The sequence below is a fragment of the Cebus imitator genome, unplaced genomic scaffold, assembly GCF_001604975.1.
Source record: "Cebus imitator isolate Cc_AM_T3 unplaced genomic scaffold, Cebus_imitator-1.0 Scaffold76, whole genome shotgun sequence".
Lineage (NCBI taxonomy): Eukaryota > Metazoa > Chordata > Mammalia > Primates > Cebidae > Cebus > Cebus imitator.
The window spans coordinates 1485482-1511938 of NW_016107391.1; the positions used below are offsets into that span (position 1 = coordinate 1485482).

A 26457-nucleotide genomic window follows, 5' to 3' on the forward strand; every position below is an offset into this window, starting at 1 on the left:
AAAATAAGGCAACTTCCTTTATATCTGTGACTGAAGAACCCTACTCCTGACTCTTTGTCTTTACTTTTTCCCTTTACAGAACAATCTTTGAATTTAAGGAATTCACTTTCCCCTTTTAGGCTCAAATTCAAAACTTCCCATAAGCACACCATCTTACCTGGCCTCATAGTCATTTCGGACCAAGAGTAAGTGCTGCAGGATGGAAAGGAAGTATGGCTCTGCCTTTGAATCCTTCACTGTGTTTAAGAGAATCTGGAAGACTTCACTAAAGTCAGTGAAAAAGGAGAATAAGCTAAGGAAAGCGAACATGTAGAAATTATGTTTGACAAGTGGCTTATTCAACTCTTGGAAAAGCTAGGGAAAAGTAACAAGACGCCACTTCCATTCTACTGACTGTTCTTCCTGTAAACATCACTAGAGGCTTTAAGCTCTCTAAAACGTCCTTTTGCCAAGGGACCAGTGAGTTGGGTGGTACTATACACACAGAGGATCTCTAGTAAGTACTTGGCTTGATGATCAGGCAGTAGATAGAAACTAAGAGATAACTGCCTCAAAGTTACTTATTGAAAATATTAACAGGTAACTAAATTACTCCTTCTGTCAGTCCAAACATGTCTAAAATTCAGTTCTACACCTTAGAAAGGCTAAGCTATCACGTTCTAGGAAGTTTACAATGATTTTGATGGCTTCTATGCTCAACAACCCTCAGATCACCTTTACTGATTTCCCTGGTCTATAATAAGGTAAGTAAAGCCAGCAGCAATAAAAATACACCTGCCTTATTTAATGAGAAGACACACAAGCCTAATGCTGTTTTGAGTCATCATCCCCTAAAACATTCCACACAGGGATCAGGGAACCAAATACAATGAATGTCTCATTTGTCTTGAAACGAGTCGGTAAAAGGATATTCCATCTCCATGCGAATGTCATCCAGCCGTCCCTTCAGGTCATAGGAATCCTCTTCCCCTTGTTCATCAAACACATTTAGTTGCACTCTCATATCATCATTTTCAATCTCTCGAAGGTCCTGTCAACAACGAAAGTAGAAGTTAGGGAACCCAAAAGTATCCTATGTGGTTAGAAACCTAAGCTTTTCAACCTGGTTTTTAATTGAAAACCAGAGTTGTCCCAGGAATTGTTGAGCCCTAGAGCAGGAAGGAACCAGGCTAGCCTTTCTAATGAAGTATAATATCTTACCTGCAACACCTGATGTAGCCCCAAGCGCATCAGTTCACTTCTGATGTGAACTCGGAAGTCAAGTTCTTCAGCTGGTGTGATGAGAGCATTAATCAGCTGTAGGCATCCAACCTAAAATGTGAAAATTCAGCAGCTATGTCAGTGCTAACTCCTGGATATCAAGAATCCATTTTCTTTACATACATTATTAGGTCCCCAAATACAACCTGAAAGATACAATACAAAAACTCTAAAAATGACTTTTCTACTACAGCAATGAAACCTGGTTTGAGTACAGATCTAGCGAGCCCAAAACTCTAAATTATTCCAAGGATTTGACAGTATATGTTGTTGTAGGTCTCAGTTTTCCTAGATTACAAACAGATACCATGCTCTTTTCCATCTCATAATGAGGAAAACAGTTCATTCTTTATCTTCTTAGAGAGAAGGTGAATCATTTTCCTTTCAGAACAGATTGTGAAATGTAAAATATATAGTTGGGAGCCACTCCATGTATTCTAGTAAAAGATCAAATGAATTTAAGTCTGTACATCTTGAATTCTATTCTTGGGCCCAGTTTCAGGGGATATACATGCCTTCAGTGCAATAGAGGTCCCACTTTTTAATCCATCCAGCAGTGGCTGGAAACGTTCCACTTCATCCATCTCAGCTCTTTCTGTCATTGCCTCCAAAACCCTTTCATTCCTGCCCAAGAGAAAGGAAAGGGAGAGAACTTTCCAGGTATTCTGACGCAGACATGTATAATGAGTAGATTACACAGGGGCACAGACCAGTTAGGAAAAAGGACATTATCAGTGTTACAGATTTCTCACATTATTATTCTCACCATTCAGTTTCCAGAAACTGCTGAAAACTAAGGACAATCACTTCAGAGAAATGCATTCCCTAAAACCCATCCCTAGGCTTCTATCCATAAATACTAATCAAGTCCCCCGTTCCATGAAGTATAAACTGATACAACTTTTGGAGGGGCATTTAACAGTACTAATCAATTTTGCATGTATGTAACATATAGTCTACTTCCAGAAATGTATCCAACATATATGCATAAATGTGAAAGAAGATATGCCAAGGACATTCATTGCAATATCATTTGTAAAAATTATCATCTGGAACAGGTACAGAAATCTGCTTTAAAAAGTATCTGTAAGTCCAGAACAGGGTAATTGTTAAATAAATTATAGGGCTACATACATGCATACAGAATACTAAACAGCCACTAAAGATAATAAGGTAGACCTGTAAGTAGTGACATAGAAAAAATGTCCAAGATCTATTAAAAAGAAACAAGTTGAGAAGAATGATTTAACTTTCGTTAAACCAAATCCCTCTACAATAATAAAAATCTATCCTATATATGCAGTTGGTTTTATAGGCATAAGTGACATTCCTCAGCTCTTAAGATACTATCTCTTGGGGTGGCAGATGTCTAGAATCAAGGGAATGCAATATGTGTGTCTATGCCTAGAAAACATTCTATGAGACTATATTATCCCATTAACAGTCATTCTCTCCACAGAATAGGATTTAGCAAAGGGATGAGGCAGTTACATTTTACTTTATATACTTCTATAATGTTTGGATTTTAAAAATAACATTGTGTCACTTCTGAATTTAAAAAAAAAAAAAAAAAGAACAGTAAAAAGAAACCCTTGTCCTAGACAATAGAGACATTAGGAGACATCTTGCTATATCTCTGATAAGCAGAGGAACATTCAGGATAGCACCAATCACTTAGGAACTGTTCTTAAATGTTAAGATTCTTAGTGTTCACTTCTGGGAAGAAATACAATCTTACCTAGTATTTATGACCAAGGGGACACCCAATCAACTCAATTGTCCTCTAAACTAAGAAAACGATAAAATTGCAAATGAAGAAGAAAAATGATTCCAGTCACATACATATCCTCTGGTTGTGGTAGAATACAAAGAGCAGAAAGCAGCTTAGCTGCATCAATCATCATGTTGGGAACAGCAGGATCCATGGCTCTGACCAGCAGTAGGATTCCTTCTTCTGTCTCCAACATGGTCTTGATTCCAAACTAGTAGGGCCAAGAACAAAGAATGGAGGATGAAAGATGACAGCATCTAACTGGGGACAAGTTTAGGGGTTGTTACGGGTTGAATGGTATCCTCTCAAATTCATATGCTGAAGTCCTGACCTCCAGTACCTCAAAATGTAACCTCATCTGGAAAAATACTTGTTGTAAATATAATTAGTCAAGCTATAATGAAGTCATACTGGAGTAGAATGGGTCCGTAATCCAATATGGCCAGTGTCCTTATAAAAAGAGGAAATTTGGATATGGATACAGACAGAGGGAGAACATCATGTGATCACATAGGCAGAGATCAGGATGATGCATCTACAAGATAAGGAGTGCCAAGGATTGCCAGCAAACTACCAGAAACTAGAAGGGGTATGGAACACATGATCACACACAGCCTTCAGAAGAACCAACCCTGCTGATACCTTAGATTTTGGAATTCTATCCTCTAGAATTGTGAGAAAATAAATTTCTGTTGTTTAAGACACCTAATTTTGTGGTACACTGGCAAACTAATACAGGGTAGAATACTTTTCCCAATATAATTAGAGATGAACATACCAAAATAATTTTCTAGGAGACACGAAATAATTATATGTCTTCCAAGAATAAAAGTCTCTGACTTTTATGTTTCTTGTTAATTCTCTCCCTCCTAATCCAATGGAATAAGTTAATTATAATAAAATTAAACAGTGAGGAAGAGAGATTTGCACTTAGAGGCACATGATTGTGGGCTTCCTGGGTTGAATTACTAAACAGGCAAAAAGAAGATTAAAAAATTCTAAAGTAGAAACAGTCTAGAAGAAAAAAGAAACAGAAAATAAAGTAAATCTTCCAAAAACAATTACTACAGGTCAGGAAATTCAAGAATTAGCAAAAGAAAGTAAAGAAAGAGAAACAAAATTGAGCCTGTTCTCTGCAACAGAAGTTAGAACTGAGAAAAAAATGTCCATAGAAGCATGTCTGCGTGGTAATGAAAAACAGTTATGAAGCCAAGCACGGTGGCTCATGCCTGTAATCCCAGAACTTTGGGAGGCTAAGGCGGGCAAATCACCTGAGGTCAAGAGTTCGAAACCAGCCTGGCCAACATTGTGAAACTCCATCTCTACTAAAAATAAAACATTAGCTAGGTGTGGTGGCATGTGCCTGTACAGGAGGTGGAGGTTGCAGTGAGCAGAGATTGTGCACTGCACTCCAGCCTGGGCGACAGAGTGAGACTCTGTCTCAGAAAAAAAGAATAACAGTTATGATACTAAAAGAGAAAGCTAGAAGTCTTGAACCTCATATTCTTAGTTCCTATTTTGAGTTTGCCAATAGAAGAGAAAGAGCAGGGATCCAGATGGGGTTTGGAACGAGAATGAAAAAAATCTCACCTTGTTGTTCATAAAAGCTTTTAAGCAGCGAATGATCTCATGCTTGTTCCGGCTATCGTAACTCCTGTAATAGAAGACATCGACATCATCAGTGAGGTCCCTTTATTCTCTACCACTTTCCCATTTTTAATCTTACAAACAAGGTTCTTAGGAATAATAACCCCAACTAGTAGCTGAGTAAATTCTAGCACATGGCACTTTGCCCAGAAACACTGACGAAAATAGGTAACTAAAGAGGGATCCTCACCATCAAAGAAGTTTGGCTGATCCTCTTGTAATCCAGGAATTTAGTATTACATTAAAACCTTTGTTTTAACTCCCTCTAGGCTCCTAAGTGCTAAATTGTATCAGGATAACATCCCATCTATTGCTGCTTGCCTTGCTACTTCACAGGTTTCAACACTGAAAAGGTATATACAGGTCTTGGCCTTGTATTATTTTGTTTCAGAAAGATTCCAGGAAGTATTTTGCTTCAGGCTGGCTTCAAGGTAGCCTAAGACAGTGCAAGGTATACCTAAAAATTATTCCAACTTTGAAGACTGCCACAATACTAGTCCCAAGTATATTATAAGACTTCCAAATGGATATCACCCAGACCAGATTACAGGGCCTATATCAGATTTTATTTCCAGATTGAAAAAGAACCAGTGCTGGGAGACTAATAATATTATGTGGTATATATTAGAGTTATTCAACATGAAATTTAAGTTCCTCCTCCCTTCCCTGTATCTATAATCATCATTCATCCTCTAGTCACCACTATGATAAACCCTTTCTCAGCTAAAAGTACATCCCCCGCAGCCCAAAACTTTACATAGCTATTTTCTCCTTCAGAGCAAATAGCCAAGTCCCCTATGACCTTCCAAGTAGAAGTTGCAAAGACCTGGAAGTCCTTACCCAGCAGTCTCTTCTTTCTCATCATGAAGTCGTTTAAGAATGTCCAATAAGGAGGCCAAGCCTTCGGCACCAAATGTTTGCACCCAACTGTAAGGAACAGATAGAGACAATGCAGTATCAAATCAATAAATACTTATTTGCCAAACAAAGTTTATCCTGACAGCTTTCTACTTCCAATTCAGACTATTCTCATACTTCACCGGCTCCTTTGATCTTCAGTCACCACCAATGAGCTCCAACATTGGGCTCCTACTCCTGTTATCTCCTCAGAATGCTCACCTGACAGGGTTGTTGTTGAGAGAGACACGAAGGGACTCCAGGCAGCTGAGCAGAGGCATATCCCGCAAGCCTGACCTCAACTCCTGAATATACATCATGGCAGACTTAGAGCTCTCCTTCTGACTCATACCCTGGACAGAAGGCATAGATACAGATTAGTAACAGTGGACCCAGTCATAAATTAGGGACTAGTATTAGTCAATAGAGTTTGTATTTTGTTTTTATTTTTAATTTTCGGTAGAGACAAGGTCTCACCATGTTACCCAGCCTGGTTTCAAACACATGGGCTCAAGCGATCTTCCTGCCTCAGCTTCCCAAAGTACTGAGATTACAGGAGTGAGCCACCACATCAGGCCAAGTTTATCAGGGCAGATACCCATCACACATACCACCAACATATGTGAGACTTAAAACTGCCTATCTCATTCCCTATATTTACATACTTCATGAACATTTAACCAGGCAAAAAGTGTGGAAGAATAGTAGCTCGATAAGACAGTAAAGTTAATGGGTTTATATAGTAGAGTGAAACAGAATTGATGCAGACATAAAATGTTACATAAAACTGGCAAAACAAACAGGTCCAAGACAAGGGCGCAGTCTCCCATGTCATGGATACCTGCCCCAGGACTCACAGCCTTGGAAGTATACAAGTACTGGGACACCATCTCCCTCTTGATGATGATGTCCTTCTCCCTCAAAGGTTGCTGTTTCTCCTCATTCAGATTCATATCCAGCTAGGATAGGGTGAAAAAAGAGAAAAAACAAAATTGTCTCAAATTCCTTATAAATTTTGTGTTTAACATTAGTATACTTAGTGAAGAGTTGAGCATATAAAAGCTTATTGAGTAAATAAATTCTTGATCCCTAGAAATTTAAGCTATTACAGCTGATGAAAATTCCTCAAGGATAAGTATAGTTAACATTTTAGTATAAATCTCTACAGACATGTTAACATATATTTTTTCTCTAAGAAAAATGGCCTCAATATAAATGAAAAATTTCTTCTGTATTATTGGAAGAAAACCACAGATAATGTTTTTTTGCATCAAGGATGGACCTTAAAAATCTCTTCAGACTGAAGCACTGGATGACTGACATAATCCAAGCACCTGCAAAATCAACTGCACCAACTCTAGGGTCTACAAACCCATTATCCCTGGTTAACTCAGCCCCTGTACAAACTCCTTTCCCATGAAGAAAGAACTGGAAACTCTATGATAAAGCAGAGGCCCCTTAACAGACATAATCTGATATATGTTTGGGGAAAGGCTCTGCTTGATACTTCTGCATGCATAACAACCATGTGTCCAAACCTAGTACCTTGGAGGGCACAAATTTAGCCCTAATAATTCCAGAATGATATTTGAATTGAGGAAAATATGGGGTGGAGGGATCCATTCTGTTTCTTCTGCAAGTAGCAAAATTAATTTGAAGATTTTGGGACTTAATTCCTGGTGCTTTTTCTTTTAGAGTTGAAGTCTTGCTTTATTACCCAGGCTGGAGTCCAATGGCGCAATCTCAGTTCACTGTAACGTCCACCTCCCAGGTTCAAGTGATTCTCCTGCCTCAGTCTCACAAGTAGCTAGGATTACAGGTGCCTGCTACCACACCCAGCTAATTTTTATATTTTTAGTAGACAGGGTTTCACCATGTTGGCCAGGCTGGTCTTGAACTCCTGACCTCATGATCTGCCCACCTCAGCCTCCCAAAGTGCTGGGATTATAGGTGTGAGCCACCATGCCCCGCCAGGTGCTTTTTACCTCTTGCAGATAAACTGAACATAGAAGTTACAAAAAGGTGGCCCTCAAGTTAAATCAAACCCGAAGATAAAATGTTTCACTTGGCTAGCTCAACATTTTAAATTTGGGGGACCTTACATAAAAATACTGATCTCTAGTAAAACAATACCAAAGGATGCAACCATCAAATTTCATGTTGTGGGAAACTCTACAGGTCAAATGGTTTCTTCAGCAAGTTTTTTTTAATATATATATATCAATAGTAAGGATAAAAAGAAAAAGTGGGCTGGGTGCAGTGACTCACGCCTGTAATCCCAGCACTTGGGGAGGTCGAGGCAGTTGGATCTTGAGCTCAAGAGTTCAAGACCAGCCTGGCCAACATGATGAAATCCATCTCTACTCAAAACCCACAAATTAGCAGGGCGTGATGCTATGCACCTGTAATCCCAGCTACTCAGGAGACAGGCAGGAGAATTGCTTGAACACAGGTGGCAGAGGTTGCTGTGAAATGGGACCACACCACTGTACTCCATTTTGGGTGATAGAGCAAGACTCCATCTCAAAAAAAGAAAAAAAAAAAAGGAAGGGAAACCTATAGTTTAAATGAAAATTGAGAGTATCAGTACAGTGGGCTATATTTGGAATTGTGATTTGAACAAACCGGTTTTTCAAAAATGACCTGCCGGGCACAGTGGCTCACGCCTATAATCCCAGCACTTTGGGAGATCAAGGAGGGTGGATCACAGGGTCAGGGGTTTGAGATCAACCTGGCCAAGAGACCAGCCTGACCAATATGGTGAAACCCTGTCTCTACTAAAGATACAAATATTAGCTGGGCATGGTGGTGGGCACCTGTAATCCCAGATACTCAGGAGGCTGAGGCAGGAGAATCGCTTGAACCCAGAAGGCAGAGGTTGCAGTGAGCTAAGACTGCACCACTGCACTCCAGCCTGGGCAACACAGCAAGACTCTGACTCAAAAAAACAGAAAAGACCTAACTGGGGAAATTCAACTAGTGACTAGGATATTTGATGTTATTCAAGATTTATTGTTTTTTTTTTTAATCTGGCACTACTAGGCAAGCATTCCAAACTGGAATGCCACCACCTACTAGAACTGAGTGTGGCTGGCTTTTCTAACAAAAATACCAAAGCCTCTCTTCAATTTGCCACATTCCCTACTTATTTTGCCATCTTCTATCTAGCTTGCTTACCCCTTATTTATACTACCTGCCTGGCCCAAGTGACATCTAAACTTGCAATTCAAGGCCAAGAGATTATCTTGATATATCATACTCTTAAGACTCTTAATGCACTTGGAACACTAAGAGACAAACTAAAAGATTCAGTGAAAAAAAATAACACTAGTACCAGTTGAGTGCTTACTCTGTACCAGGCCCTGTGCTAAGGATTTTAAACCTAAGCTTTTAAGTAAGGTGGACCTGCAACTAGTCTCTATTTGAATCTGAGATCACATATCCATGCAAAATACAGGTCTTATGAAACCCTGTATTCATCAAAACTTTCCAAGACTTACCAATAATGGACATTCACTGAATGTCCTCCTTATTCGGTGTTCCTCACTGAGGACAGCAAAGTAAGTTACATGCACATATACTTCATTACTTAGCTCACTTCAGACACAATCTTTTTTTTTTTTTTGGGACAGAGTTTCGCTCTTGTTACCCAGGCTGGAGTGCAATGGCGCAATCTCGGCTCACCGCAACCTCCACCTCCTGGGTTCAGGCAATTCTCCTGCCTCAGCCTCCTGAGTAGCTGGGATTACAGGCACGCACCACCATGCCCAGCTAATTTTTTGTATTTTTAGTAGAGACGGGGTTTCACCATGTTGACCAGGATGGTCTCGATCTCTTGACCTCGTGATCCACCCGCCTCGGCCTCCCAAAGTGCTGGGATTACAGGCTTGAGCCACCGCGCCCGGCCTTCAGACACAATCTTTAAAGGTCTTCTAGCAATTCTATGTATTTTCTTTCCAGTTTCACCACTAAATCAGCAAATAATATTCCATCCTCAGTTTCTCCTTTAAACAGAGTTTGTTGTGAATACTTCGACACTTAATCTGCTCTGGCTTAACCCAAAGGTGGTCTCCATATTACCATCTTTGGTACACAGGGTGAGATGGTCCACTATGTCTTTGTGGCTAAAGTGTTGCTGGGCAGAAGGACATTAACAAGACAGTGATTGGATGTTTCCAAGCACAGATTCCAATCTTATGAACTGGTACTTGTATATTTACTCCCTAATTATGGGATGATAGGGTTAACATTTTAAAAGTTCCATGTTAAGCCTGGAATTCTTTGTAATAAAGGGCTAGCTAGGGGACCATGCACAAAAAAGAGCCAACCATGGCCATAAATGCACAGGAAGAAGCAACATTTTGGGAATGGGAAACTTACCAGCATCTGTTCAAAGAGAACCAGAACTTGTTCATCTGAAACATCTTGCAATGACTGTGCTGTAGGATCATCCCCATATGATGCAGAAGAATTTCTATGAGCAGAATTGGGCTTTTCCTTCTCCTTCTTAATTCTCATGCTGGTAAATCTCTCCAGCTGAGAAAGAGAAAAAAGCGTTAGCAGTGATCCATTTTCACTTACAAAACAAACCACACAGCAAATTCTTTACCCCTTTAACCTCTTACACATGCATGGTTCCTCTGGTTCATGAGCAGTTCAAGTCTCTTCTGACATGAAAAGAAGAAATCAGTCTTCCTCCTATCTAACTTAGCATACTGACTCTGTACTCTCATCTACGTTCAAAGAGGACCAAAGTATTAAGATTTCAAACCTCTTTAAAATAGAAGAAACATTGTTCTTGATCTCCCCTGCCATTTCTAAGCCTTGAAGCAGTACAGAGCTGAAAGCCTCTGATGACAGAGTTCTATCAATAAAATGCCCTTTGTTTTCTTCTAGCTACCCAATAATAAATGTGGCTAGGACCCCAGAGGATGCCTCCCTTCAGGATGTATTACCATACATTTTAATAGATATAAGCCACATAGGATAAATTTATCCTTAAAATCAGGATCCATTCCTTTCTCTTTAATTTGTACACTCCACGGCACTTGTGTGATGTAGGCAGCAAAAGTTCAATATCTATTCTTCAATATCCCGTTTTCATGACATCCAGTCAGCAAAGAATACAATGTACTTCAGGGGTATATATGCCATCTCTCTGCCAAACAAATGCTAACAAACCATTCCTCAAACCTCAAATACTGATGCTCAAATCAAAGAGTCACCAATAAGCTACAGCTTATCAGCTCTCCCTGCTTGAAAATAACATTAATTATCTGTTAGTATTATAGGGCTTCAAGTGATATGAGTGGCATTCAGACTGCAAGTCAGCTTGGAGTTTTAAGAGCATGCCTAACTTAGGAAGATAATGAATGTCCAGGGAAATGCATGCAGTGGGCCAAACACAGAGTAAAGAGTTAGGAAAAAAGCCTTGAGATACTCTGAGTAGAAGCCATATCACCATTATAAGTTACAGAAAGTCAAAGTTATGGAAACTGGTAAATATCATAGTGTAGGCAAAGAGCTAGAACATGCACATGCCAAACAAAACATCCTTACCTCATCCGCCATGAGCCGCTTCAGAGTCTAGGAACAGGAAAAAGGAAGGAGAAGAAAGAAGAGAAATCAGTGAAGTACCAGGAAACCTCCCAAACACCACACGGGTTGGGGAAAAAAGGGAGATAAGTTGAAAGGATCTAAGCTACTTTCCACAAGCTCATGATTTCTGCGGAAGGAGACCTTAGCACATTCCCTCAAGTAAGGAGCAGGAAGACTTTTAAGGTCACTAACATATGACTCTTAAGAAGGAAAAAAAAAAAAGGAGACACAGAACTGAACAGAATCTAAAGTTGATGACCAACACACGTATAAGAAATGCTCCACTTCATAGTAAATAAGGCAATGCGAATTAAAAACACAGCAAGATATTAATTCACACTCCCAAGACTTGAAAAAGTTTTCAAGTTCATTTAATCGTACACCAACAGGAACTCCTGGTGGTACTGTAAAATGCTATGGCCACTTTGGAAAACAGTAAGGCATTATTCAGTTAAGTTAAATATGCACATGTAGTACAATGCAACTAAAAAATGTCTATGTATCTACCCTGCTGAATTGTGCACATATGTAGTCGAATGTGTATGCCAAGAGTGTTCATAATAACACGATAATATGTAAATGGCCATCAAAAGTAGAATGGGCTTTCTGATCTGCCAACTGGATATATTGGAACCACCACCAAAACACAAATTTTCATAAAAATCCTTATGGGGGACCGGGCACAGTGGTGTACACCTATAATCCCAGCACTTTGGGAGGGCAAGGTGGGCGGATCACCTGAGGTCAGGAGTTCAAGACCAGCCTGGCCAACATGGCAAAACCCTGTTTCTACTAAAAGTACAAAAATTAGCCAGGCATGGTGGCAGGTGCCTGTAATCCCAGCCACTCAGGCTGAGGCAGGAGAATAGCTTGAACCCGGGAGGTGGAGGTTGCAGTGAGCTGAGATTGCACCACTGCATTCCAGTCTGGGCGACAGGAGTGAGACTCCATCTCAAAAAAAAAATCCTTATGGGGAAGGCCATCACTCTTGAGGTTGAACCCTTGGATACAGCAGTAAATGTAAAAGCCAAGATCCAGGATAAGGAAGGAATTCCTATTGACCCGTAAAGACTGATCTTTGCTGGCAAGCAATTAGAAGATGTGCTTTGACTGACTACAGCATTCAAAAGGAGTCCACTCTTCATCTTGTGTTGAGACTTTGTGGTGGGACGATAAAAAAGTTTTACACTACTCCCAGGAAGAAAAAACATGAGAAAGAAGGTAAAGCTGGCTGTCCTGAAATACCCTAAGGCCAAAGAGAATGGCAAAAGTAGTCACCTTCATTGGGGGTGTCCTTCAGATGGATGTTGTGCTACAGTGTTTATGGCCGGCCACTCTGACAGATATTATTGTGACAAAAGTTGTCTGACTTATTGCTTCAACAAACCAGAAGACAACTAATTGTGTATGAGTTAATGAATGATGTGAACTAAAAGAGTAGAGTGGACAAATAAACTGGTACATTAGTACAAGGAAAGCAATTTCACAGAGAAAGTGAATGAACTTACAGCTATTCATAAACACAATATTGAATTATTTCATTAATATTCAGTTTAAAAACATGTAGCACTACATTATTTGGGATGTAAAATTATTACATAAAGGAAATAATTACCATAAACGTCAAAACAGTGGTTGCTTGGGATGGGGGGGTTGTGACTGGGGAAGGGGACAAAGCAGTTCTTGGAGTGTTTACAATATTCTGTATCTTGACATGAATCACACAGCTGTCCAGTTTATAATTATTCTGTATGTTTTACATTCTCTTCTGTATACATATTATACTTTACCCCTCTCGCCGCCCCCCAAAAAAAGTCTAAATGAACAAGTCTGGGAAAGTGGAAATTTTTCTTCATCCTGCTTAATTTTAAACAATATTTCTTCTTCATTAATGTCCTTAGAAAAGTATAGTAAATCTCTTTCTCTCTCTTTTTTTTTTTTTTTTTTAAGGTGGGGTCTCCCTGTGTTGCCCAGGCTGGTCTCAAACCCCTGGGCTGAAGTTATCTCCCGCCTCAGCCTCCTGAGTAGCTGGGATTTCAAGTGCATACCACTACACCCAGTTGGTAAATGCTTCTTGACTAACCTTCCCCAACTAATGAAAAACTAGTTCCATTTCTGCCACAAAGCTATTTTTCCTCTTTCACAGACAAGAAAAATCGACAATATTATGTTCATGTTCCTCATATCACACAATTCCATTAAATCCAGTGTAAACTGTGAATCTATACTTGGTCCATTTTCCACCAACCTGGTGCTTTTGAAATAAAACAAACTTTGACCTCCATGGTCCAGAAGAGGTTAAGCTTCCACTGGCTGAGGGATAATCACTCACCCCAAACCATGAGAATCTTGCCATGAGAAAGTGTCCATGGAATGTACAGTTATTTCATGTGTTCTGATTACTAGAAGCAGGGCGGAAGGATGATGAGGCAGAAAGCACCACCCAAAATGACCAACAATGCAGTTCCTTTTGTCACTACCCTAAGTCCCTTGGCATACAGAAGGTGAAACAAGCACAAAAAGGATGAGTGCATAAAAATTTGGTTTACCGTAGCCCAGGTTAAACTTATTTTCTCCCAAGGCAATTGCTTTCAAAATTTTGTCCCCCAAACTCAATGAGTTCCCTCAGAACCAAGCAACAAGCAATCAACTCTGGGATGAATGTAATGTAGATAATAGAATCTGGGTCTAAAGAATTAATGGCAGATGAATTGGTCACAGCTTTTTTTTAAGTTAAAAAAAAAAAAAGCTGGTGGTGGGGTGGGAAAACGAGCAACCTGTTCTTTCTGCCTACAGACTCGATTCATCTCTCTTCCATCCATGTCTACCAGCACTACCTAAGTTCACACCAGTATTGTCTCCTGTTTGATTTATTCCAACAGCGTACTAACCGATCTCCCTGCCTTCAGTCCCATCTGCCCCATACCACATCCATTCTCCATACTATATCCAAGAGTAATCTTTCTGAAATGCCAAGCTGTCCATGTTATTTCCCCATTTAAAAACCTTCAATAGCGCTCCACTGCCCTATGATGAAATCCAAATTCTTATGCATGACATATGACTCTCCTAGCTTTTCCCCGCAGTCTCATCTCTCAGCAAGCCCTCCACCTCAAACTCCATCTTCATCTCCAAACAGATGACACTGTCTCAACACCCTAGACTTGCCCTCGGCTGCTGCCTCCTCAGCCTCGATTGCGCTTTCAAGGCTAACTCCAACAGGCCCTATAGAATGATCCCTCTTCTAAATGGTTATGTACCTTTCCTTGTGTTTCCACAGTAATAGGTACTTGCCTGTCTCACAGCACTAAAAATGGATTACAATTCTCTTTTGATATCTGTTTCCTTACCCCTTTCCAGACTAAGTTACTTGATGCCAGAGCCTGAAACTTAGTCATTATATCTCTTATGAACAAATACTATATAATTTAGGGTTGCTACCCTAACATGTCAATCCCTGGAAAAACCCTCCAAGTCTACTCCACCTCTTCATTATATTAATGAAGAGACTGAAGCCCAGCCCGGTGAAGTAAATCACTGAGGTCACATAAGGGGATGAGACGGATATGAAACTCAGGCACCCAGACTCCAAAGCCACCAAATCTTTGCATTGCCCAAATTCTTCTGCCTTTTTCCTATTCAATGTCCACTAAGTCTTGCCTTTAGATAGAAAAGAAAGGAAGGGAGATTTTCTTTTTTACAAGAAGGAAGATGCCAGTTTCCCTTGCTTTCCTGGAGGATCATCAGAAACAGATTTTATCCTTAAAAAAAAAAAAAAAAAAATTATCCGCCAGACGCTGTGGGTCAAGCCTGTAATCCCAGTACTTTGGGAGAGCGAGGTGGGCAGATCATGAGGTCAGGAGTTCAAGACCAGCCTGACCAACATGGTGAAATCCTGCCTCTACTAAAAATACAAAAATTAACCAGACGTGGTGGCTCACATCTATAATCCTAGCTACTCCGGAGACTGAGGCGGGAGAATTGCTTCAACCCGGGAGGTGGAGGTTGCAGTGAGCTGAGATCGTGTCTGGGCAACAAGAACAAGACTCCTTCTAAAAAAAAAAAAAAAAATATCCACGTTTTAGTGTTCAATTTAGGGAAGGACAGCACATAATCCATGAATGAAAAAAGCTGCATTTCCTCAGCTAGTCCATCAGAGGGCAGCAACAACCAGCAAAGTGAATCACTATAGTCAGTACAGGTAAAATTCTTTCAGAATCCAATAGAGCACTAAAACAGCAAGCTCAATTATTAAAATAGAAACCTGCTGCTACAGTATATTAAGAGTATATTGTTTAGTTAGTTAATACTATGTGTGTTCTTCTTACAGATTCTATGTATACTATGTTGGCAAACAGTTTTGTTCAGTAATCGTTTTTAAATTGTATCATTAGTTATGTGTATTCTCTGAAATGTAGAATAAATTCCTAGATCACGACAAGTTAAAAAAAAAAAAAAAAAACTAAAAAATAGTTGAGTCCAAGAAGATAAATGCTACTGGAACTTTATTTATGCAATATGTCTCAGATGTCCAAGCTTTTTAAAATTAAGTCTCTAATCAACCTACCTACATCACTTGTATCAATCTCCTTGTTTGCTGTCACTTATCTTCTGCTCCCAAACGAAACCCTTACTGTCCTAGCCTGGCTGTGGTAAATATTTCACTTCCTGGCCCTTCTACTGAGTCCTCCACTAAACAGTAGCACTTAAACCTTTAACTACAAATATAGATACTGAAGGAAGCATAAATACAGAATAAGATTTTTTTAAAAATATCCAAATCTGGCTTATAAATCCAGATTAATAGGAACTCTCAGGTGAAAGATGTCAGACCTAACCAAAACATCTAATTTCTCTCCTTGAAACCTCACTAAACCTACAGAAAAGGTGTTTAGAAAATAAGAAATGATGCAAGGAAAGAGCCTACAATACAAGGTTGGCAAGAACAAAAAGGCAACTGCAAATTTTGAAGATTGGGACTAGAAGAACTAGAGGCATTAAATCCAACAGATTTCAGAAAGCTAAGTCCTAAACTGGAAAGAGGAAAAACCAGCCCAAATTACACTTGAGGATCCTCAAAAGGCTCGGAAATGACTGGCATCAGACACCTATGGAAATGGGAGTTAAAGGAGGGGGAGGCTAAAAAGAAGACTGGTTGAAAGCTGTTAAAGAAGCAATTAGATCCCTGTATCCTACCCCACCCCTCAACCATGCCACGGGGAGACTACCCTCCCTTCCTCCAGCAGAGGCCTTAAGTTTGTTCTCAGAAGAGGGTAAAACAGAGGGTCTCTGGATTGGAGGATGCCAGGGACCCTACACTAAAAAGAAAAGTAAACCTATGCATAGTATATACTGAGACACCCAGTAGTTTTCCCTCTGTAGTCTCTTAGAGCCCCAGCAGCCTGGCCTTTCCCTTTGAGTCAGAAGGCTGGAAGAAGAGTCTTCTCTGGGGAATCAACTTAAAGCTTCTGACATAGTCCAAGTAGATCACTCCAGAGCTCCACTGTCCAACATGTACCACTAGGCACATATAATTATAGAGCACTACTAAGGTGACTAGTGCACGTGAGAAGGAATTTGTTACATTTTATTCAATTTTAACAAAATTTAAATGGCAAATAAACTTAGGAAAGCAGCTCAACATCGTATGTCATCAGGGTAGTGTAAATTAAAATAACATATCACTACATACTTACTAGAATAACCAAAATCCGTAACACTGATGACACCAAATGCTTGCAAAGATGTGGAGGAAGAACTTTCTTTTTTCTTTTTTTCTTTTGAGATGGAGTCTCACTCTGCCATCCAGCTGGAGTGCAGTGATGCGATCTTGGCTCACTGCAACTTCCACCTCCCAGATTCAAGCAATCCTCCTGCCTCCACCTCCCAAGTAGCCAGGATTACAGGTGCATGCCACCATGCCTGGCTAATTTTTGTATTTTTAGTAGAGGCGGGGTTTCACCATGTTGGCCAGGATGGTCTCAAACTCCTGACCTCAACTGATCCATCTACCTCGGCCTCCCAAAGTGCTGGGATTACAGGTGTGAGCCACTGCGCCCAGCCGAGCAAGAATTTTCGATTCACAGCTGGTAGGAATGTAAAATAGTACAACCACTTTGGAAGAGTTTCAGTTTCTTATAAAACCAAACATACTCGACCGGGCGCAGTGGCTTACACCTATAATCCCTGCACTTTGGGAGGCCGAGGCGGGCGGATCACAAGGTCAAGAGATCGAGACCACCCTGGCCAATATGGTGAAACCCCGTCTCTAAAAAATAAAAATAAAAATAAAAAAACTTAAAAAAACTAAACATACTCTAACATAAGATCCAGCAATCACATTCCTTGGTATTTATTTTCCAAAGGAAGTGAAAATGTATGTCCACACAAAAAAACCTGCAGAGGAATGTTTATAGCAGCTTTATTCATAATTGCCAAAACTTGAAAGCAGCAAAAATGTCCTTTAGTAGGTGAACAGATAACTAAACTGTGGCACATTCAGACAACAAAATGTTATCTGTTGTCTTAGTGCTGACCGTAAGGGCATATTGCTAAATGAAAGCAGCTGACCTGAAAAGGCTACATATGGCCGGGCATAGTGGCTCACACCTGTAATCACAGCACTCTGAGAGGCTGAGGTGGGTGGATCACTTGAGACCAGGAGGTTGAAGCCAGACTGGCCAACATGGTGAAACCGGTCTCTACTAAAAAGACAAGAATTAGCTGGGCGTGGTGGCGGGTGCCTGTAATCCCAGCTCCTTGGGAGGCTGAGGCAGGAGAATTGCTTGAACCTGGGAGGCGGAGGTTGCAGTGAGCCAAGAACTCGCCACTGCACTCCAGTCTGGGCAACAGAGCAGGACCCTGTCTCAGAAAAAGAAAAATGAGGCTGGGTGCAGTAGGTCACGCCTATAATCCCAGCACTTTGGGAAGTTGAGGTGGGTGGACTGCCTGAGGTCAGGAGTTCGAGACTAGTCTGACCAACATAGTGAAACCCTGTCTCTACTAAAAATACAAAAAATTAGCTGGGCATGTTTGCGGGTGCCTGTAATCCCAGCTACTCGGGAGGCTGAGGCAGGAGAATCACTTGAACCCAGGAGGTGGTTTCAGTGAGCCGAGATTGTGCCATCACACTCCAGCCTGGGCAACAAGAGTTAAACTCCGTCTCATAAATAAATAAATAAATAAATAAATAAATAAATAAAAAGGCTAAATATTATATGTTCCCAACTATACGACATTCTAGAAAAGGCAAAACTGTGGAAAATGTAAAGAGAACAGTGGTTGCCAAGGGTTGAGGGAGGCAGGTAGGGTGGGCAGGATATGAATAAATAGAGCACAGAGGGGTTTTAGGGCAGTGAAAAATACTCTGTATGATACTGTCGTGATGGATACATGTCATTCTTGAATTGTACAACACTAAGATTGAACCCTAGTATAAACTATGGATTTTGGGTGATGCTGATGTATTAATGCAGGCTCATCAATTGCAACAAATTTATTACTCCAGTGGGGGATACTGACAATGGGGGAGGCCATACAATATGGTTTGGCTCTGTGTCCCCACCCAAAACTCACCTTGAATTGTAATCCCCACATGTCAAGGGCAGGACGAGGTAGAGGCAAATAGGATCATGGGGGGAGTCTCCCTAACACTGTTCTTGTGATATCAAGCAAGTCTCATGAGATCTGACGGTTTTGCAGGCATCGGGCATTTCCCCTGCTTGTACTCACTCTGTCCTGACACCCTTTGAAGGCAAAGGAGAAGGTGCCTGCTTCTCCTTTGCCTTCTGCCATGATTGTAAGTATTCTGAGGCCTTCCCAGCAATGCAGAACTGTGAGTCAATTAAACCTCTTTCCTTTATAAATGACCCGTCTCAGGTGTTTCTTCATAGCAGTGTGAGAACAAACTGGTAACATTATGCATGTGTGTGGGCGGGGGATATGGGAAATCTTTGTACCTTCATATCAGTTTTCCTGTGACCCTAAAACTGCTCTAAAAAAAAAAGGCTTAAAAAATTTTAGGCACTGGGTGCTGTGGCTCACATCTGTAATCCTGGCACTTTGGCAGGCTGAGGTGGGTGGATGGGTTGGGTCCAGGAGTTGGAGACCAGCCTGGGCAACATGACAACCCCCGCTACAAAAATATTTAAAAATTAGCCAGGGACGGTGGCACTTGCCTGTAGTCCTACATACTCAGGAGACTGAGGTGGGAGGATCAGCTAAGCCCCCGAGGCACAGGTTGCAGTGAGCTGAGATCACATCGCTGTACTCTATCCTGGACAAAACAGCAAGACTGTCTCAAAATAAACAAACAAATAAATAAAAATTTAGCACCTCAGCTTTCCAGCCGTGGCCCTAGACACTACAGCCGCTGAGATATTGATGCCTAAGAAGAACTGGATTGCCATTTATGAACTCCTTTTTAAGGAGAGAGTCATGGTGGCCAAGAAGGATGTCCACATGCCTAAGCACCCAGAGCTGGCAGACAAGAATGTGCTCAACCTTCCTGTCATGAAGGCTGTGCAGTCACTCAAGTCCTGAGGCTACGTGAAGAAACAGTTTGCCTGGAGACATTTCTACTGGTGCCTTCTACCAATGAGGGTATCCAGTATCTCCGTGATTATCTTCATTTGCCCCTGGAGATTATGCCTGCCACCCTACGCTGTAGTCATCCAGAGACTGGCAGGCCTCAGCCTAAAGGTCTCAAGGGTGAGTAACCTGCAAGACTCACAAGAGGGGAAGCAGACAGAGACACTTACAGATGGAGTGCTATGCCCCTGGTGCCGACAAGAAAGCTGAGGCTGGGGCTGGGTCAGCAGCCCAATTCCAGTTTAGAGGCAGATTTGATCATGGACGTGGTCAGTCACCTCAGTAAAACTGGAGAGGATTATTTTGCATTGAATAAACTTACAGCCAAAAAAAAAAAAAAAAATTAGCATCTCAATTAAGATGTCTGTAAATGTAAAATAAACACTGGAGTTTATAACAATATAAAAAAGTAAAATATTTCATTAATAATATTTATATTTCATTTATACTGAAGTAATTTTAGATAGATTAAATGATGTTAAACTTAATTTCACATGTCTCTAAAACTAGAAAATCTAAACTTACAATGTGATTCACATTAGATTCCTATTGTGCAGTCCTACAGCAAAGCACCTAGCTTTCAAATCCTACCCCTGCATCTAAAGTTTCCAATCTGCTTTGTAATCCCTCATTCTTAAACATAAGTAGGCAATCCAGGATTATCAGACAACTGAGGAAAGCTCCTAGCATGAGAAAAAAGGGGGGTGGGGGACACAACTTGCCATATAAACAGTAAGCAACAAGAAGATGTTTTAAAAGTCATTAATATCCACAAGAAACATTCAGAGGAAAAAGAGCTATTAGAAGTTAAAAATATGAGAACAGAAATTAAAACTCAATAAAAGGACTGGAAGAATTATGGAAATTCCCCAAAAAGTACAACAAAAAGATAAGAAAATCAGAAGACCAGTTTGGGAGGTCCAATATCCAAATAATAGGAGAAAACCTAAAATAGAGAGCAAGTTATCAAGGAAATAAAGAAAATTTCCCAGTATTGAAGGTAAGCCTCTAGTACAAAGGACAAAAATAGATTATTCAAAGGCATATCATGATGAAATTTCAAAACACTATAATACAAAGAAAATCCTACAAAATTCCACAGAAAGGATGAAAACAGGTCAAATGCAAAGGACTCAGAGCAGTTCTGGATTTCTTAACAATAATATCAATAGCTGGGTGACAATGGAACAAGGCCTTTAAAAATCTGAAGAAAAATAATTTCCAATCTACAAATCTATACCCAACAAAAAGCTATCAATCAAATGTCAGCTTAGAATAGACATTTTCAGACATTTAAGCTTTAAAAAAAATCTGTTCCCATATAACCCAGGAAGCTACTGTAGGATATGCTCCACCAAAATGAGAACACAAACCAAGAAAGTGCAAGACTTGAAATACAGGAAATGAAACCTGACACACAAGGAAATTGAAGGAAATCCCCAGGATAAAGATTCCCAGGGTGACTGTATGTGCCAGCTACAGAGAACCACCAGTTAAAGCAATGAGACTTGAGCCAGACCCTTGAAGCCTGTCATCACCATCATCTGCTTTTATTCTGGCTTTTAAAACTGACAATACCTAGGTGAACCTGACCCAGATGGTTGGCCTGCCTGGACCGTATGTTAACAGTTTCTTTCCTTTTCTACTCTACGACTTGGACTGTCAAGGATACTCATTCCACCCCACAGAATTTTCCTGCTTTGACTTATTCAGGAGACCTGGACGTTGCATATGGTAAGCTCAGAAGCAGAAAATACAGAGCAGTGTACTCCCCCAACCTTATTCCTGTTCGATGTCTAGTACATGGCCCTCACTGCAGCCTTACCAGATGCTCGACTGTGATGAGCCCCGTTTCCCAGGCCTTACTCATGTCCTGGCCAAGTAATGTCCTTAGAATCTACGCACACTTGTAAACACTCAGAGAATCTGAAGCTGGGCTATGACTCTGAGATGGTATTCGGTTTTTCTCTGCCTAGAAGACTCCATCTAATAGTGGCAATGCTACCTTTTATACACACGTTAGATTTTTGTTACTTAAGTTTTATATTTTTCATTTATATGCAAATAATTATTAATGAAAACAAAATATTTTTTAAAGGGGTAGAAAAACATTTATTCTATAGGAATTTTTATGCAACAGAATTAGATGAGTAGATAAATGTCTAAAGGTCATTAGCTGGTAAAGGAAAATAATTTCATAGAATTACATTTATTAAAATGAGCTTCTCTTCTCCAAAAGATACTCAGTGCTGTCAAATCTTACTAAATCAATACAAATTGCTCAAAGGTGCGGTACATCAAAAGTAACAGCATCAAATATAAACATATTTGGCTGGGTACTTCTCTGCACTAAGACTATCCATCAACATAAAAATAAAAAGCTGTCCCTTTACTCCCCTTCCAGAGAGTAATTCAAGTTCTGATTCAGTTACCACATCCTAATGTAATATGTGGTAAGATAAATCTTTTGGTTACCATCTACAGGAAATAAGAAACTTCCTAGCTACTTTATAGTTTGTAATAAATTTTTTAAAAAATCAAAAGACCCTGAGGTATTTATTCCTAGCTAATTAATGACTTAAAGAGTTTGAAACACTCTGATTAATTATTGTCAACAAACATAAACGAAATTTAAAACTTATTTGGCATATCTGGATTTGTTCTTGAGGTGGTGGTAGTTGTGTGTATTAATACTTCAGCTTTTTAAAAATAGGCCAATGGCAGTCTTCTGCACAGAGGCTCCCTCTGTTTGCTTAGTAACAGAATTGAACCTACTGTAAATTCAGGACATAAGAAAACTCATCCAAGAGACTGGTTCACCTCTACTTGATTCTCTGAATCTTTAACTTTTCACTTTAATCAGAAAAAGGGTCCAGAATACTCAGACAACTAAGCATGGTCTCTTGACATAGGATGCTTATGTAGCCAAGCAAAAGGTACTTTGGTAGTTCCTAGCAGCAGAGAGGTTAGCAGGGATCTAAAAAGAGAATATGACTAAACATTACTTTGAACACAGAGTACATTTTACATAATAAAAAGTGTTTCTAATTCCTACCTCTGTGCTTCACATGGACAGTTAATCATGGACAGTAATTGTAAGAACCATGTGGCTAGCACACAGGAAATATAAACCCACACTGTAAGCCTATGTCTCATTACTTTCTAAAGATTTTGTTAAGGCTAACTTGTAATAGACAACCACAATTATATTTGAGTTCGTGGCTAAATGGACTACCACCAGAACAGCACAGCTGAATGTCACTTGGTCCCTACACTCTAATGATTCTGGGAGGCCCAGGATCCCTGGGAACTGCAGGTTTTCTTTTTTTTTTTTTGAAACGGAGTTTCGCTCTTGTTACCCAGGCTGGAGTGCAATGGCGCGATCTCGGCTCACCGCAACCTCTGTCTCCTGGGTTCAGGCAATTCTCCTGCCTCAGCCTCCTGAGTAGCTGGGATTACAGGCACGCGCCACCATGCCCAGCTAATTTTTTGTATTTTTAGTAGAGACGGGGTTTCACCATGTTGACCAGGATGGTCTCGATCTCTTGACCTTGTGATCCACCCGCCTCGGCCTCCCAAAGTGCTGGGATTACAGGCTTGAGCCACCGCGCCCGGCCCAGGTTTTCTTATATGTATAATCACAACACAATTCACTAACCGCCTCAGTATACACTCCACTCCTACTTCTCTCTTTTCTGACATCCACCCTTGCTACTGGGCTAATTTATTGTGAGGAACATGTTTAATGTGACAGGTGGAAGTCTAAGATGTCCCCCAAGATTACTAGCCTGATGAACATACCCTGTATAATCATCGAGACTATGAATATGATAGGATATTACTCCTGTGATTAGGTTACATTTTAGGCACAATTAACTTTTTTTTTTTTTTTTTGAGACGAGGTCTCACTATGCTGCCATGTTGGTTTTTAACTCCTGAGCTCCAGCAATCTTCCTGTCTCAGCCTCCCAAGTAGTGGGGACTACAGCCATAAAGCACCATGCCTGGCTCAGGCACAACTGACTGTTAAGAAAGGGAAATTATCTAAGTGGGCCTGACCCAATCACATGAACCCTTTAAATCTAGAGGTCAGAGACACAGGGATTCAGCACACCACTTCTGGCTTGAAGGTGGGGGGGCCAACAGGCAAGGATTGTAGGCAGTCTCTGGGTTCTGAGAACAGCCCCCCAGTGACAGCCAGCAAAGAAATAGGAACCTCAGCCCTACAACTTCAAGAAACTGAATTTGGCACATAATCTGAATAACCTCGGAGGCAGATTTTCCCCCAGAGCCTCCAGGTGAGAACTCAGCCCAGCCTGACATTTTGATTTCAGCTTTGTAATATTCTGAGAACCCAGATACACTATACATGCCAAACTTCTGACCAGCAGAACTATGAGCTAATAAATGTGTTTTTTGATGTTGTTTTTGAGATGGAGTCTCACTCTGTTGCCCAGGCTGGCGTGCAGTGGCACAATCTTGGCTCACTGCAACCTCCGCCTCCTGGGTTCAAGCAATTCTCTGCCTCAGCCTCCTGAGTAGTTGGGATTACAGGCACCCACCACCATGCCCGGCTAATTTTTGTATTTTTAGTAGAGACGGGGTTTCACCATCTTGGCTAGGCTGGTCTTGAACTCCTGACCTCGTGATCCACTGGCCTCAGCTTCCCAAAGTGCTGGGATTACAGATGTGAGCCACTGTGCCTGGCCAGTGTTTTGTTTTAAGCTGTTAAGTTTGTGGTGATGTTATAAGCAATAGGAAACTAATATATTAAGCAAATTGCTAAACTCTGGAATTTATCTAGAACTTCACTTGGCTCATGAGTCCTGATTTTTATTTCTGGCTTCCTGGAAAACTACAAGTATGATTTTGAGCAAACCAGTTTAATTCTTCATGCTTCAGTTCCCCCATTTATTAAACCCCTATACATACCTCTTAGGACCACTGAGGTCATAAATAAAATGGAGTGGTGAGAGATCATTCTGTAAAGACAAATGTGCTACAAGACTTGTAAAATACACACCTGAAGATAGACTAGTTGATGCTTTACTCAAACAGTATGGCATAAGGAAAAATCTATTCCTTGTCTATAAATTATATACTTAGCCACAATTATTACACAAAAATAACTAAAGGACTCACGTTAAGTCAGGTTCTAAATATTTTATATTAGAACCTCCTTTTTTTTTTTTGAGACAAGGTATCACTCTGTCACCCAGGCTAAAGTGCAGCGGTATGATCTCAGCTCACTGCAACCTCCTCCTTTTCTGGGTTTAAGCAATCTGCTGCCTCAGCCTCCCCAGTAGCTGAGATTACAGGTCCACACCACTATACCTGGCTAATTTTTCTATTTTTTTTAGTAAAGATGAGGTTTCACCATGTTGGTCAGGCTGATCTTGAATTCCTGACCTCAAGCGATCCACCCACCTTGGCCTCTCAGAGTGTTGGGATGACAGGCATGAACCACCACACCTGAGCTATATTAGAACCTTCTTAACAAAACATTTGTCGTAACTGTTTCTGTGAACCAGACTAAATTGCATGAGGGCAAAATCATGTCTTATTCAAATGATGTGCCCCACATTTTAATAAATACATTTTAAAATTAGCATCACTTTAGGTTTGGAAGCATCATCCAAAACACAGTATATTTATTCTTTCACTACTTTATTCAAATTGAGAAAAGTAAGAAAAAGTTTCAAGTCAAGGTCTATGACAGTACACTCTGATCGTTACAGATAGCTCAGTAGACCATCAGATCAAACCTTCAAGAGTAATGTCTTTCCCTACGAATAAGACCAGGAAACCTTGACTGGAGCCCACAGGACATATTTGTGAGTTGTCTTCGGAGAAAATATTCAATTTTGGGATAGCATGTCAACTTCTACCTCCTTTGAAAAGCAGTAAGCCCTCAATAATGACAAAGTTTACCTGTGGGTCAATGGGGAAATAAGTATCATTACAGCCAAAAATAATTTCCTTTCATATCCTAATCTACCTACCCAGAAAGAACAGGTAAGTTAAGGTAAGGTATATGTCACTTAGAATCATGCAGAGATCAGGGTCCAGCTCTGATTAATTTCTTTATTCTGTCACAGGACTGACATAGTTCCATAGGGTACTGAGGCAACAGAAGGTCATAGTATGGTCTTGAATTCGAATACCACTGAGTCCTGATCTAGCTTTGCCACAAAATTTATCACATTTCCACTGAAGGAATGTAAAGTCAGGGTGAGCTTTTAAAAATCTACCACAGTTTCAGTCTTCCAATCTCTAGGGCTGCATTGTCTCAGAGGACTAGTATGAAGAATAAATAATATAATAAATATAAAGTACTTTGTTTTGCAAAATACTTTGTAAAAGTTAAATAATATATGATGGAACTAATGGAACTGGCTAGTTTCCTTTCTTCAATTCCCACTCCTTACACAGAAGTCAATTAGAACTAGAGAAAAGGAAATAATGGACAACTTAAAATATAGAGTACTTCCCTGTCATTTTCAAGGAATGGCCCAAAGACAACAGCAATTGAATCAATATTTCATCTAGCATTTACAGAGAAACAAACTAGATTCTGACATCACTACTATATTGGCGCCCACAGCCTACACAGGAGTTGCGTGGAGTTGGAGTACCCACTTCAAAAAAGAAAATAAGGGGCCGGGCGCGGTGGCTCAAGCCTGTAATCCCAGCACT

At 40.3% G+C, this 26457-nt stretch overlaps 1 protein-coding gene across 1 annotated transcript in view; it reads right to left on the reverse strand.

Moving 5' to 3' along the window:
• The window catches only part of DIAPH1 (diaphanous related formin 1), a 108382-nt gene that overhangs the window by 64165 nt on the left and 17760 nt on the right, over nt 1–26457 (reverse strand). The window contains exons 2-12 of the mRNA XM_017532147.2: nt 11135–11161; nt 9956–10111; nt 6433–6534; nt 5798–5928; nt 5519–5605; nt 4622–4685; nt 3103–3242; nt 1776–1884; nt 1201–1311; nt 912–1030; nt 158–274 (exon numbers count right to left, since the gene is read on the reverse strand). Coding sequence (XP_017387636.1) covers nt 158–274; nt 912–1030; nt 1201–1311; nt 1776–1884; nt 3103–3242; nt 4622–4685; nt 5519–5605; nt 5798–5928; nt 6433–6534; nt 9956–10111; nt 11135–11161 — 1163 coding nt within the window. The remainder of the gene's footprint in view (nt 1–157; nt 275–911; nt 1031–1200; nt 1312–1775; nt 1885–3102; nt 3243–4621; nt 4686–5518; nt 5606–5797; nt 5929–6432; nt 6535–9955; nt 10112–11134; nt 11162–26457) is intronic.